The following is a 13,756-nucleotide window of genomic DNA, read 5'->3' as shown; positions in this document are numbered from 1 at the left end:
TAATTTATCGTTTATCGTTATCGCTTAACTTTTTTTTGATTTATCGTTTATCGTTATCGCTTTAGGCATTTTTCGTTTATCGATTATCGTTATCGCTTAACTGAAAAATGAGTTATCGCGCCCAACACTGAATAGAAAATTTGATTTACACTTCTGTTACAGGAGCCTAAGTTAGCTTGTAGGCCTATTCCTGTTTAAAAATCCGGTAAAACTATTTTATTTTTAATTTTCCAAGACTTAAAATGGACTTAAGATTTATATTAATCCTGTTAATTGTCTTTCAATCCGAAAATGAAGTTTTAACACAAGATGGAGGACCACGGATACTACAAGCTCCTGTATGTGCTCCTGTTCTTGGCACTAACCACCAAGGTGACAAAAACACTATGTTTGATAGTCGATAGGCTACATCATTATAAGTTAATTAGGCTAGTAGAATTCTCTTTTTGTTGAAGCCTTTAATTATTCAGTTTCATTTCATGTTTTTGTCAGAATACAACTGCAAGAAACAATTTATCCATAATTGCATGTGCAGCAATAACATGTAAACTTGACACTGCACATATCTGTAACATAGGCTAGTTCGGAACTCCAAGTGTTAGTTAAGAAGTAGACTGCTGCCATGTACGTAAACCTACATTGTTTTCGTATATTATTTCTGACGATTTTTATGACTTTTGTGTTCTCTTGTAGTCTTAAACGCTTTCTTATCATTATTTGTGGAATCTCAACGTCTTATCTTAGGTCTTAACAAGTCACATCTTTTAAATACAATGTTTAGGAGGATTGCTTCAGGGATCAAAGGAAAAAAGAGGACTTCCGGAAAAAAGGGGATCTCAAGGTGAAAAGGGTGAAAGGGGACTTTCCGGAATGTCATTGGATTTGGTAGGTAAGCTGATAGAAAATTTCATAATTATTGACAAAGCACACTTGTATTTAGTTCCACTTAATCATCACAGAGTAACATCCCTCATCTATCACATGGCTGAAGCACCATAGAAGCATTAACTTCTGTGATAATTTTAACTTTGCATTTCACTGCATAGCTTATTTTTTATAATCATTTTCACAAAACCATTTTACTTCCTTTTTGTAAATATATGGACCACTAATTATTTCGCTTCACTTCTATATTTTTGTAGAAATAAATTTTATAATATATTCAATTTGAAAAAAAAACTATCCAAGTTATGAGTTGTTGACGATAGATTACCGGCCAACAGCCTTAACATACTGAATTATCCACTGGCTTTTACTGCAACAAACACAAGAACGTTACAAACAACACATATAATACTTATGAAATGTATTTTGGTATGAAAATTGGTGACCAAGTTAAAAGCTGTGTACCTCGTGTGATCTGCAGAACACATCGATCCAGTTTAGATAGCTGGCTAAGGAAAAACGACATTTGATACTACTGTACAGTATTTGCTATTTCAAGAGTTTGGAGAGAACTCCGAAACCATACAGAAGACCGTTGTTTCTATATTGGTGACAGTTCATGGTTTAAAAAAACAAAAAACCGACATGACATTGCATATTCTTCCATATTATGTTCCATTGCACCTGTTTCGCATAGCACTCAGAAGCTGAGTTGCCGCTGCTTAAACCATCGAGCAAAAAGTCTGCATAAGACACAGCAGTGTCTCAAGATATAGAAAAAAGTCTCTGGTGACGAATTCAACTTTCCTAATACAGACATAAATTTTGGTAATAGGCTAAACGAAGCAATATTATTATCAACCTTTGGAAACAATATGATGGAAGAATATGAAAAATGGTGTGTTTCATGTCCATTAAAATACATTTCCTGCACTACCACCTTGATTGTTTTGATCCGTGTATGAGGGGTGATGGGTGGAAGCGGAAAACGTAGTGAAAGGTTTCATCAGGACATTTCTTATATGACAAGAAAATACCAAGGGCGGTGGGTTTATAACATGAAGGAGGGGGAGGGCATGTATGGTCCGTAATAAGAGAAGATTTTTCAGCTTATAGACACAAGTCACACAAATGTGATCACTTTTGAAGTGTTTTCATTTTTGCATGATGCATAGGCTATATGGCTTATAATTGCATAATATTTCTTTGTGGTTGCATGCTTACACGTTTAATAAAAAACTATGCTGGTTAATACAGAAAATTTTTGATTAAAACTAACAGTCAGAAAAAGTGACATTTTATCAAAAGTAAGGACATTTTAGAACTTTTTTTGCTATTTTGGTGATTAGTTTGAAGTAGCAGAACACAATATATAAAAAATTTTCTGCAACTAAAACTTCTGCGAAATTTTGTTACATGGTGTAATCTTCCGTAGTATGTAGGCTGTTAAACTATCTTTTCTCTACTTCCTGTAAAGGTTGTCCAGTGATCAATTATCATTTCCCACGAGAGCTACAAATTGAGGACTACGTGAGGTATCGATCGTACTTCCCTGCGATGAAAGAAGCAACTATTTGTGCCTGGCTTGAATTGCCTCCTACCGTGAACCAACTATGGTTCTTTAGCTATGCAGTTACCTCGCAGGCAAATGAGTTATTAGTTGGATTCCGTAACCCCAAAAACATCGGCTTCTATGTTGGTGGAACGGACGCAAATATTTTAATTCCTTCAGTCGCTTCTTTGAAACAGGTACATGTAATAAACAATGGTTTCAACAACTTTTTTGAATTTGAAATCGATAGAGTCTAGCCAGGGTTGGAAGTAACGACTAGTTGTCACTATTCGATAGCGTTATTCGTTGCTTTCTGAATATCGAATGCTCATACCCATTCCTTTTAAAAATTAATATCGAATGCGCGTTATTCAGTGCTTTTTTATGCAAGCAACGAAATCATTATTCGTTTTTCACTAATCGATATTTAGGAGAACTGCTGAATCATTTTTTGGTGTTCACTCACTTCGTCGTCAAAACGAATTTACGAGATTTAGTTTTCGGATTACTATCCGACCAAGTCCCCTTCCGGTTTTCGAACTTTAAAGGGTTAAGGAAAATTTTGCAGCAACACAGTTCAGAAAAACCATGCCAGAGTCATTAACAGCGTTGCCAACCTTGCGGTGTTCCTACAAGTTTGGGCTTGTTTTTGTTTTCAAGTTTGCGTATTTTTTTTGAGTTTGCGAGGTGCTTGTTTTTGAGCTTGTTTTTTGGCCAGTCAAACTTTTTTTAACTTGTTTTTGACACTGAAATTGCGAGGTTTTTATTGTAGTCAACATTGTATCCTTTCTTTTCAAGGTAATTATTGCTTGGAATGGCGTAAACAAATGTCCTTCTTGAAATAAACGTGATGTATGGACTGCAAAGGTTATATTGAAAATTTTGAACTGCTAAACTGCGTGCTTTATGCTAATTGGTATTGGTTGCAAATTATTGGGCTTGTTTTTGTGTTGATATGCCTGTTTTAGGCTTGTATTTTAGATTCACTTGTGTGTTTTAAAAAACAACAACCTGGCATCACCGGTCTTTAAATACGCAAATGCAATATTTTTAGTGATTGCTATTCATTGCTTTTTTTAAGTATCGATAGCGGAGAGTCGTTGCTTTTTTGGGCACTATCGAATAGTGAAATAGTCATTGCTTTTTGACTAACGACTTCCAACCCTGAGTCTAGCTTATAAATTGCGTTAAACTGTGGTCAATTTTGTTTTTGTAAATAACCCCACTACAAGTTACAACAAACTAAACTGCAACACCTTTCTTAGAGAGTGCAGTGTAGAAAAGGAAGATTATGTTTTGCTTTGGCAAAATAGCTGTTATATATGGTTGACATCTCTAGCCTACACAAACAATCTAAACTCTGGCAGGTCCTGCGTAATAATTAATAATAATTCTTTGAAAAATCAGCCTTTTTGGATGACGAAATTGTTAATAGTGTATCAGGCCCGTTAGGATCCCTAAACACGGCTGGCGCTAGAGAGCAGAATAAGATGTATTTCCGGTCCGTTTCCGGTGGAACGGTCCAGGAGTTACCGTGCTGTTGCAGCGTGGCAGTATAGAAGTGACATCAGACCACAAATGACCAGAGCTACCCGGCGCTTCCGAAAGCGATATAAAAACAAAAATTTTACAACTAAGTTTAATTGAGTAGTTTCTCTCAAGCTAATGCATACCTTTTTCATTTAAGATTAGAATTGTCAATGTTACTTTTTGAGCAGTAGGAATTTCAATTATTTTCATAAAAAAAATAATTAATTATATCTGGCAACCCTGGTAACTTTTGGACTGCGGTCACTCCTGGACCGTTACACCGGCTTGATCGAAATTTTATAGGGGATTTTTTATGAATAATTATACAGTTTAAACTTGACATTTGAATTAACATATAAATTTAACTTCAAGATATTAATAACTCAAATTTATAATATTATGATGAATAGTTTTGTTAAAAATTATGATAATGTTTAGTTTAAAGTAGCCTACCTTATCAATACTTAATTGATTATGCTTGTTTTGCTTGTGATTTAATGTGACTTATTCTTAGATTAGTTAATGGTTTATAGTTTGTAGTGCAAACACATGTATTAATTTTTTTACAGATAAAGCATTGAAACAATCTTTGTTTTTCACATAAACATAAGTCTTAAATACACCTAAAGTATATTAGAAAATCATAAAAGGTTTAGTATGCTATATCAATCTAAACATATTAACTGGTTCAATGTTGCTGTGCTTATTAGAGATGCAGCAAACCCAAAATTTTTATCCGCACACCGTACCGCAACTGAATCATCTATCCGCACACCGCAATTTATCTGGAACTTTGACACTGCACCGCACCGCACACTGCAAATTACAAAATTTTCAAATAATATTTTAACGTGTTATTTTTTAGAAAGTCAATTGTGGCAAAAAAACACCCATGGCATATAACTGGTAACCTACCGGTACAGTTGTGCACTAATTGACTAGGCTAACCAGATCATATTGTCTTATCAGCAATGCATCTAAGTTCTAAGACATCATGCTTTTTTAAATAGAATGTTCCTGGATCCAGTATCTGGACTTTTGAACACTTTTTGTAAGCAATAATGCAATTTTAATGTCAGTGGTTGACTGGTTGTATGAACTACACACTGCACACACAGACAAGACATCAAGAGTAAAACTTATAGCCTGAACTCACTGGGCTAACTGTTATAGTAACTAAGGGAACGTTCAAATATTACGTAACGCTTTTTTTCCGAATTTTTGACCCCCCCCTCCCCCATGTAACGCCAACGTAACGATTTTTTCAATCCCCCCCTCCCCCATGTAACGCTTTTTCACTACGAATTCAGCACAAAAAACTACCATTTCGTACTCGAAAGCGTTACGTAACGTTTTGCTTGAACCCCCTCCCCCCCGATGTGACGCTAACGTAACGCTTTGCATAAACCCCCCTTCCCCCTCGAAGGCGTTACGTAATATTTGAACGTTCCCTAATGCGGTAGTTGCGCTAGGCCTATAGCCTGGTAACTGGGAGCTGAGCTTATCAGCCAGGCTATTAACCAAAAACACTAGTACAGCTTCCCTCACAAGCCAGCCTCAAAAACCCTGTCAACTGCAAGCCATTTGCATAGTTTTCCAGCGTAAGGTTTCCGTTAAAGGAAAAAAAAGTAATTTGTGTTTCCAATTTAAATTTGAAGTTTCATAACTGATATTTCTTGAAAGTTTATATGCTTCATAAAACTACCAGCATAAAATTTTTTGCATTTACAAAGTAAACCATGTTTGTGTTTAACAAAAATAACAGGCGAGTTGAAAATGTGAAAAAAAAAACTTGTGACACCAGTACTAACAAGACAACTAATACTTCTTACAAACGGAAGCATGGGATCGATTACGAAACCAACAGCTCAACAATAAAAACTTCAAAACAGAATAGAGGTGAAACTTTAAGTAAACGGTGTTGCCATTTAAAAGTATAATGTGACCCATCAAAAGTGTTTGAAGAGTTTGCAAATTATAAGTGCGCTTTGAGTAGCTACATTTTATGGTTTCAGGCGCTCCGATATGGTTGCTGAAATACCTCATCCTGATTTTTTACTCTAAAAACTTTACAAACTGAATTGTGCAACATATAAAAAAAGAAATAAGCAGATGTATTATCTTTTAGAAATAAGAAAAAAAATTATTAATTTAAGAATAACTCACATTAATTCACAATAAGTAGTAATAAGTTATTGTAAACTAAACATTATCATATTTTTTTTTGCTTCAAACAAAACTATGTACTATAAAACTATCAATTTGAGTTATTATTATCTTAATTAATTCCTAAGTTAAATCATATATCAAGTTTACATTACATATATAATTATACACATAACATGTAATTTTGTAAAGTTAATAAATGTGAAATAAGGAAGCATGATGAAAGTGTTGCTCTAAAAACATACACACAAAAAATTATTTTAAATCACAAACTTAACTTTTCGTTTACAAACTGAACAATAATTTTAACAAATCACAAAATTTTTATTGCGAAAACCAACAATCAAAAAATATTATTAACTAACTACAAACTTTATGTTTCATAATTCACAAGCTGGAAAATAGTTTAACAAATTTCATGTTTTTTTTTTTACATGTTTAAAGAAACTACAGCAAAACATCACAACCTTCAAGTTTCTGTTTCATAATTATAAAGTTAAAACCTGTATTCAGAATCTTGTTTGAGTGTTCTTATCATCAACTGTAATTATGTGTTGCAACGATTTGTTTCATGTTGTTCATTTGGGTGTTCTCATTCCATAAAAGAGAACGTTAAATGTTTAGTTGTTATTAGCACCAAATAAAATACGTAAAAGTTATTCCTGCAAACACAAATGACAAAAGTTACATTGTTTTGACCTAGTGATTATTATTACAATCTTTAAGCGATACTATATCAACAAAAATAATTTCCAAGTTAATTACCGGTAGGCTACATTTTATTAAACATTATAAAAAAGTTTTAGCTAAAATCACTGCTGTAACGACGATAAAATTCAGTATTTTTTAAGCTTTTGGACAAGTCATGGATTATTATATATAGCTAATTAATAAGCGACTAAGCGCCCCTTTGACCATTCACCTTACATTAAACTAAAAGTAAGACACTGATTAACGACATTCACTAACTTATAGAAATAAAAAAAAGCAGTGAAACCTTATTGATTTAACGATGTAACATGCTTAGCAAGAACAAAACCCACCATTTGGAACGATATGGAATCTAGCCAATAGACCTATACCTACCAGAATCAATAGTGAAAACTCTATTCTTACAAGCAAACACCTTTTCGAATAAAAAACATTGTCACGCAATAAAAAACAAAACTTTTATAAAATTAACTTAATTATACCCTACATATTAACCGATCTATAAACTTTACGTCCTTTACAGTTATACAATTTAAACAACATTAAAGAACCCACAATGATCAATGATGTGACATCATAAATGACTTTCCCATTGACTAGTATACGAGGTGTTAGGTACGAAGTGTTAGGTTAGTTGCTTGGCAGAAGTTAAATTATTGCAGTGGTTCCCAGCTGTGTATCTAACAACGATATTACGCAATATGGGTTAATTTTGAATTTGATTAACTTTAATAAGATTGATTAGTTACTTGAATTTATTGTTGTTACATATTGTTAGCACAATACAGAAGTTTTCTCCAAAATGTGGATGAGAAAAGGAAACGAGGACGTCCAAAATAACATGAAAATAACACAGAAAAGGAAGAGGTAGATAAGGTCAGACTGATGGAAGAAGATGCGATGGACAAAATCACAACGAATAAAGTGAAGATTTCCAAATTGACTTCAACTGAAATTGCTACAAGGAAAGAATCGGCCACTGTGATTATGTATGCATACCAGCTGACTAACGAGACGTCTAATGCATGAAATGTTACATTTTTATTGCTTTAATAAAAACAACAACATCAGACATGGGAATCGAACACAGACCACATTATCATTAGTAAAATTGATTAAAAAAAACCCATCAGACATAGGAATCGAACACAGACCACATTATCATTAGTAAAATTGATTAAAAAAACAACATCAGACATGGGAATCGAACACAGACCACATTACCACGAGTTAAATCGATTAAAAAAAATTTAATCTTTGATTTAGGTTTGTAGACATCAGCACAGCAACATTGGACCAGTTAATACGTTTAGATTGATATAGCATACTAAACCTTTTATGATTTTCTGATATACTTCAGGTGTATTTAAGACTTATGTTTATGTGAAAAAAAGATTGTTTTAATGCTTTATCTGTAAAAAAATTAGTAGGCCTGCATGTGTTTGCACTACAAACTATAACAAACATGTTAGCCCTTATCAAGTATCCAACTGACTAATTAGGAAATTATGTGCAAGTCTAAAATGCTTAACATATTAACTACCAAGTTTTAGTTTCAGTTTTTTTTTTTTCTGCTGGCGAATAAACAAAAATATTCACCACACAATATAGTGAGGTAGATAACCCTGAAAATACTTCATTTGGTGACACAAGCATGAAAATTGGCACACATGTACTTTGGACCATGTAGATTTCAAAAGTTTAAATGACCAAACGAAAATTCAAAATGGCGGCCCCTGACGTCAAATTCAAAATGGCCGCCATATCGTCTTGGGCTGATGCGGGAAAGTTGCTTTATGAAAGCAATTTAGATGTGTTTTATTTCTTACTACCTTGAAAATGTTACTTTTAGGACAGTATGAATGATTTAAGATGGTAATTAACAAAAACAAGTGTGTAACGTACTATGGACAGAGAAAGGGATTCACAAATTGACAGTCAGATATGCAGCATAGTCTAAACTTTACTACTTCCACCCAAACAGACTTAAAATACCTTCTTAAAAAGACAATTCATGTACAGTCAACATTTATGTTATCAGTTATTACTACTGAGTACATAAACCATGTTCATGACAATGATTCACATGTAAACAATATCTATTCATGGTCACAAGGGCAGGAACATGATGAAGTGCATGTTAAATATGCATTTTTATATTTACAGTTTTTGCATTCTTTTTTACTATTGCATAGTCTTAGTTGCATTCTTTTTTACAATTGCATCGTTTTAATATACACAAAAATAATTCGCACAGCATGGATGGCAGCGAAAGACCAAACGGTCACCAAAATCAGCTACCAAGGACAACATTACACAATTGACTAGCTATCACTACTTACAAACTATTTTCAAAACTTAAATTGTTGAACAACAATAAAAACTGGATTTTGTACAAAACTGCAGCGATTGAAAACATCAAGAAGCACTTTGAATTATCACATTTATGTCTATCTCCATCTAAATTTTCAGCTACAAATTTGCGCTTGGTTCTCTAGTCACCGTAACAAAAGAGGAGTCTACATCAACGGTGAAAGAGCAGAAACCATTACCACCAACACCTATCCCGTAGTCGGAGGAGGAGACTTAGTTTTGGGGCAAGAGCAGGATGCTACTGATGCAGGAGACCTTTTTGCAGAAGAATCTTATACGTAAAATTTTAAGCAACAGATTAATCTTATTTTGTTTAAGTTAGTTTTTTCTCTCTAAAATATACATTAATGTTATTAGCCTAATTCTTACTCTCATTTACAGTCCACAAGGCTAATATTTCACAAGTGGTTTTACAGTCACTGATGTAGGCAGCACATCTAGACATGTTGATTTTGTAAACAATTTTTATCTGTTTCGGTTCGAAAAATCGTTATTGTGTTATTTAGATTAACTTCTGAATAAAACAGCTATCACGATAAAGCTGAACAACTTATTGATCGAATTGGTGTTGAATGAAAATCTTAAATTTGCAATTTTGAAACACTGAATGCGATAAAAGTCACGGAAACACATTGTATCCTGTTGGATAAATGTTGTTGTCACGGTTTCTTTCTATCTCTTACCAGGAAAGAGACTTAGAAAGGTTCAATGACGTAGTTTAATGGGATATTACCGAAAGGTAATCAATTAAATGTCGAATATTTCTACTGGTGAAATGATAATGAAAATTCTTGAAAGACTTTAACGAAGGCTTCTTAAATAACTCTAATTTCGAACACAATTTATATCAGCACCAATTCTCATCTACTTGTATTCAATTACTTTAAATCTCAATCAACAATAATTTCTGCACCTTTTACCAACCCACAACTCATAACACAACTCTCATAATCAACTCATAATCATCAACTCATAATAATAATTCATCAATTTACACCACTATTTATAGAAGGCTGTTCGGTCTAGTAACTTCGAGAAGGTTACGTAATGTTACATCATAAGGAATCATTGTTCTGTCGAGTTGCAACGTAAACAAGCAGAAGCTTCCAGCTTGTCACGTAGGGCAAAACGTTCGAGAAGATAGGTTACATAATAAAGATTTCGCAATCACAGATCTACTAGTAAACATCCTTATGACGTCATGACAAACGACACTCAGCAATTGAAAAAAAAACAAACAGAACATTTCAGATTTGCATGCTTACAGAAGATTCTGGAAATACGTTACATAATACAGATTTCGCAATCAAAGGTTACTACAGGACAATAACCAAAAATAACATATCGCATAAGAATTCCACCATTAAAACAGCACGTTCGGTCAAAATACAAAGCAGCCCGTCGCGAGACCCTGCACATTGATTGTGACAGTTGTGAAGTTAAGATATCCTGTTATGGCCTACCTACTTGTGGTAGTTAGTTTGCAAATCAGCAGAGCAATGTTTCTATTTAACTTTTCAATTGTTTTTTATACAACCTATAGGCCTATGGTCTCGAAATCTATATTGTGAGTATATAATTATTATCTATATAGAGTGAGATGGTGCTGCGCTCGCTTTCCGATCATGCGATCCTGGTTCAACTTTCAATTAAGCTGGTTGTTAAAACACACTGCTCACATGTGGAGTGCAATAGATTGAGTGGGGGTTAGTTGCTGAAGTAAAGGTGGCTAAGTGAAAGAAACTGGACACCCTACTCTCGTTAGTGCCGAAAGCTCAATTAGTACAATGAGAACCTTATCTTTTCAACCCCGATGCTTGGATTCAAGTAAGGGACTCACCTTTTGATACGCTCTAGCAAGAAAAATCAAAGCTTTCTCCCAAGGATTATTGTAAAAAAAATTACACTATAGATTTTGTTCTATATGTTTGCGGTTTACCATCGTTGTATCAAATGACACATCTTTGTAATGTTTCATAGAGGAAACATCACCAACTTGATGATCTGGCCTCGTGTACTGGCTAGTGCGGAGGTCGCCAACATAGCACAACGTTGTGAATGCCCCAATGACTTTGCAATCGTAACCACACTGGATAGGACAGAGCTGCATGGAGAAGCAACTTACAGCATTCCAGACATTTGTCCTACTCTTTGATTCCATTTTTCATTTTAATTGATATGTGATGCACGCTGCTGCAAAACCATTGAATCATCTTGTCATGAAATATCGCATATCCACAGTGACATTGTGTTCTATATTTTAGCTACTTACGGTGTGATCTCGACAAACATCTTGTACAGCAAACATAAAAATGTGGTTAATTCGTATCACACAAAATCAAGGGCAGATCTAGCAAGCAGCTTTTGGGGAGGCAATTTCAACAAAGCAGAAACAGAACCTTAGCTACAAACGTACCGTAAATAAAGTTACTTTTCTGTGTTTTACGGGGCTCGATCGCTCTTCCCTAGATATGCCACTACACAACATCTTAAACTATCTAATTCAGGTTCATGAGTTGTGGCCAAGGTGAGATTGAGATAGTATTCAACTCAGTGCTTCCACTTTTACAAAACTAGATTACCACTTGTATTACCACATTTGTCCTCAGATTACCACATTTTTTACTGTGATTTTTTACCCGATCTTAACCGTATTTTACATTAACACAGTGGCTATCTTTACCCACTTGTTGCCATAGTTACTATCAGGTGTTGTCAGAGTTAGGATTAAAGTTAGTAATGGTTAAGGTAAGACTTGGGAATAAGGTTAGGGTTTTACCCAGAACTAAAAAAATTTCTAAAATGCAAGTTTTTGTTTTCAACAGCTTTAAACTTTTCTCAAATTACGACAGAATTCCTTATCCGGCAACGCTATTATTTGGTTATATTTACACTATATAGTGTAAAATAAGGCCTAAAACAACTACTCAGTTTATTAACAGAACGTCCGAAATAAGAAAGCAAAGTACCAGTAGCTTAGCCAGGAATTTTGAAAGGGGGGTTTTGACGGCCGCCGGGCTTCGCCCGCCGGCCTCTTTGCCAAAGGCGACACCCAGCAGCGGGGGGTCTGGAGGGCTTTCCCAGAAAATTTTAAAAAATTACTTTAAATTTGGTGGATTCTGAGAGCATTTTCAACAAAAATGTGGGTATAAATATTCCTGTAAAATAGTGCTGTCTGGTGGCATAGCAAAAGAATAAGATCATGTTTTCTTGGGCATTTTTCGGTAATAAAGCTAAGTCTCTATATTTTTTTGTTGTTGCTAATTCCTGGCTGAGATATTTGAATGTTTAGTATTCGCAAAACTCGCTCTTTTAATGCAGTTTTGTTTAAAATTAGGCAAACTTTGTTTTAGAGACATAGAGACTGAAAGCATCATTCTCAATATCGTGACGTCACACGCGTGCCAAAGGGGGGGTTGTAACCCCCAACCCCCCCCCTGGCTACGCCACTGCAAAGTACTGTACTTGACACCGCAGCTACAATCTGAAAGACATCTTGATTATGAATATGATCACATGGTCAGTGGTCACCCTACCTTCAAAGTCAAAAGTCAGGACGCATTCCAAAATCAAATCGAAAACAGCGGAACATGCTAGTCACATGCTGTTATAAGTAGTTTTTTGCATATCTGTTCGATTTTGGAGGGCAACAGTTTAAATGCTCTTATTTATTGATAGTATTTTATGTCAAATTTTCAAAAGTTATAATTTCCACATTTTGGCAACATTTCCACACAAAATTTCCATATTACCACATTTTTACCACAAGTTTTTCATTACCACATTTTTACCACAAACATGATGAAAATTCCACAATTGTGGTAATGTTTTCATACTGTGATTGAGTCACGGATATATTTCACCAGGTAACTGCAATTTATTAGCCTACACTTCCTTTTTATCCGATATTTGTAGATGTTGAAATGACGCAGAATGTTTTCAAAAATTTGTGTTTTTGAAAGAAAACGAGAACTGTGGTGAAACGAAAATTTTCGAATTGCACTCAAGTCTCGTGAGCTGCGGTTTTCGGATTTCGTTTTGCTGAATTTAGCTGAACAGCTAAATAGTTTTTCACTTTTTCTCAACTTTTGGTCCTGATGTGTCAGATGTGATGCGATATTGATGTGTCTGTATTCGCTGGCAGAGAGAAAAGGACTGCTTGGGAGATTTGGACAGTTTTCTCAGAGGTGACTGATGCTTTCGAAGAACTACTACGCATGTGAAGTGATGTCAGTGAGGAGTCAATGTCACTGCTGGAGCGCTTCGTTGTGCTGATGTATGACCGCACCAGCGACATCATGGAAGTGAACGACGCTTGGAAACTACTCTTCGCACACAAGTCGAGGGCTCTAGAAAACATCCTTCCTGCGCAGGCAACATTCCAGAAACACATCAAGCGGGTTTCTTTCCAGGCCAATTGCTGGAACCAAACTCTGGTCCTAAATCCCAAGTTTCCGAGCCCATCTGACTGGGGCTGGACAAAGGAGGCCTCTGGGTGGCAGCCTCTCTGGACGACACTGCCAGAGGCATCAAAATCTT

General features: G+C 34.9%; 1 protein-coding gene across 1 annotated transcript; it reads left to right on the top strand.

Moving 5' to 3' along the window:
• The first annotated feature begins 242 nt into the window (after nt 1-242).
• LOC145785938 (pentraxin-4-like) lies at nt 243-11,442 on the top strand. The gene is made up of 5 exons (XM_082597631.1): nt 243-372; nt 782-885; nt 2,398-2,634; nt 9,317-9,495; nt 11,198-11,442. The coding sequence occupies exons 1-5, from the start codon at nt 243-245 to the stop codon at nt 11,370-11,372; spliced, it is 825 nt and encodes a 274-aa protein (XP_082453757.1). The 3' UTR covers nt 11,373-11,442.
• Nucleotides 11,443-13,756: the final 2,314 nt, after the last annotated feature.

Source organism: Aplidium turbinatum, chromosome 16 (genome assembly GCF_918807975.1).
Source record: "Aplidium turbinatum chromosome 16, kaAplTurb1.1, whole genome shotgun sequence".
In the NCBI taxonomy this organism is placed as follows: Eukaryota; Metazoa; Chordata; class Ascidiacea; order Aplousobranchia; family Polyclinidae; genus Aplidium; species Aplidium turbinatum.
Note: the sequence above shows the minus strand (reverse complement) of the source record. Positions and strands in the feature narration are given on the sequence as shown.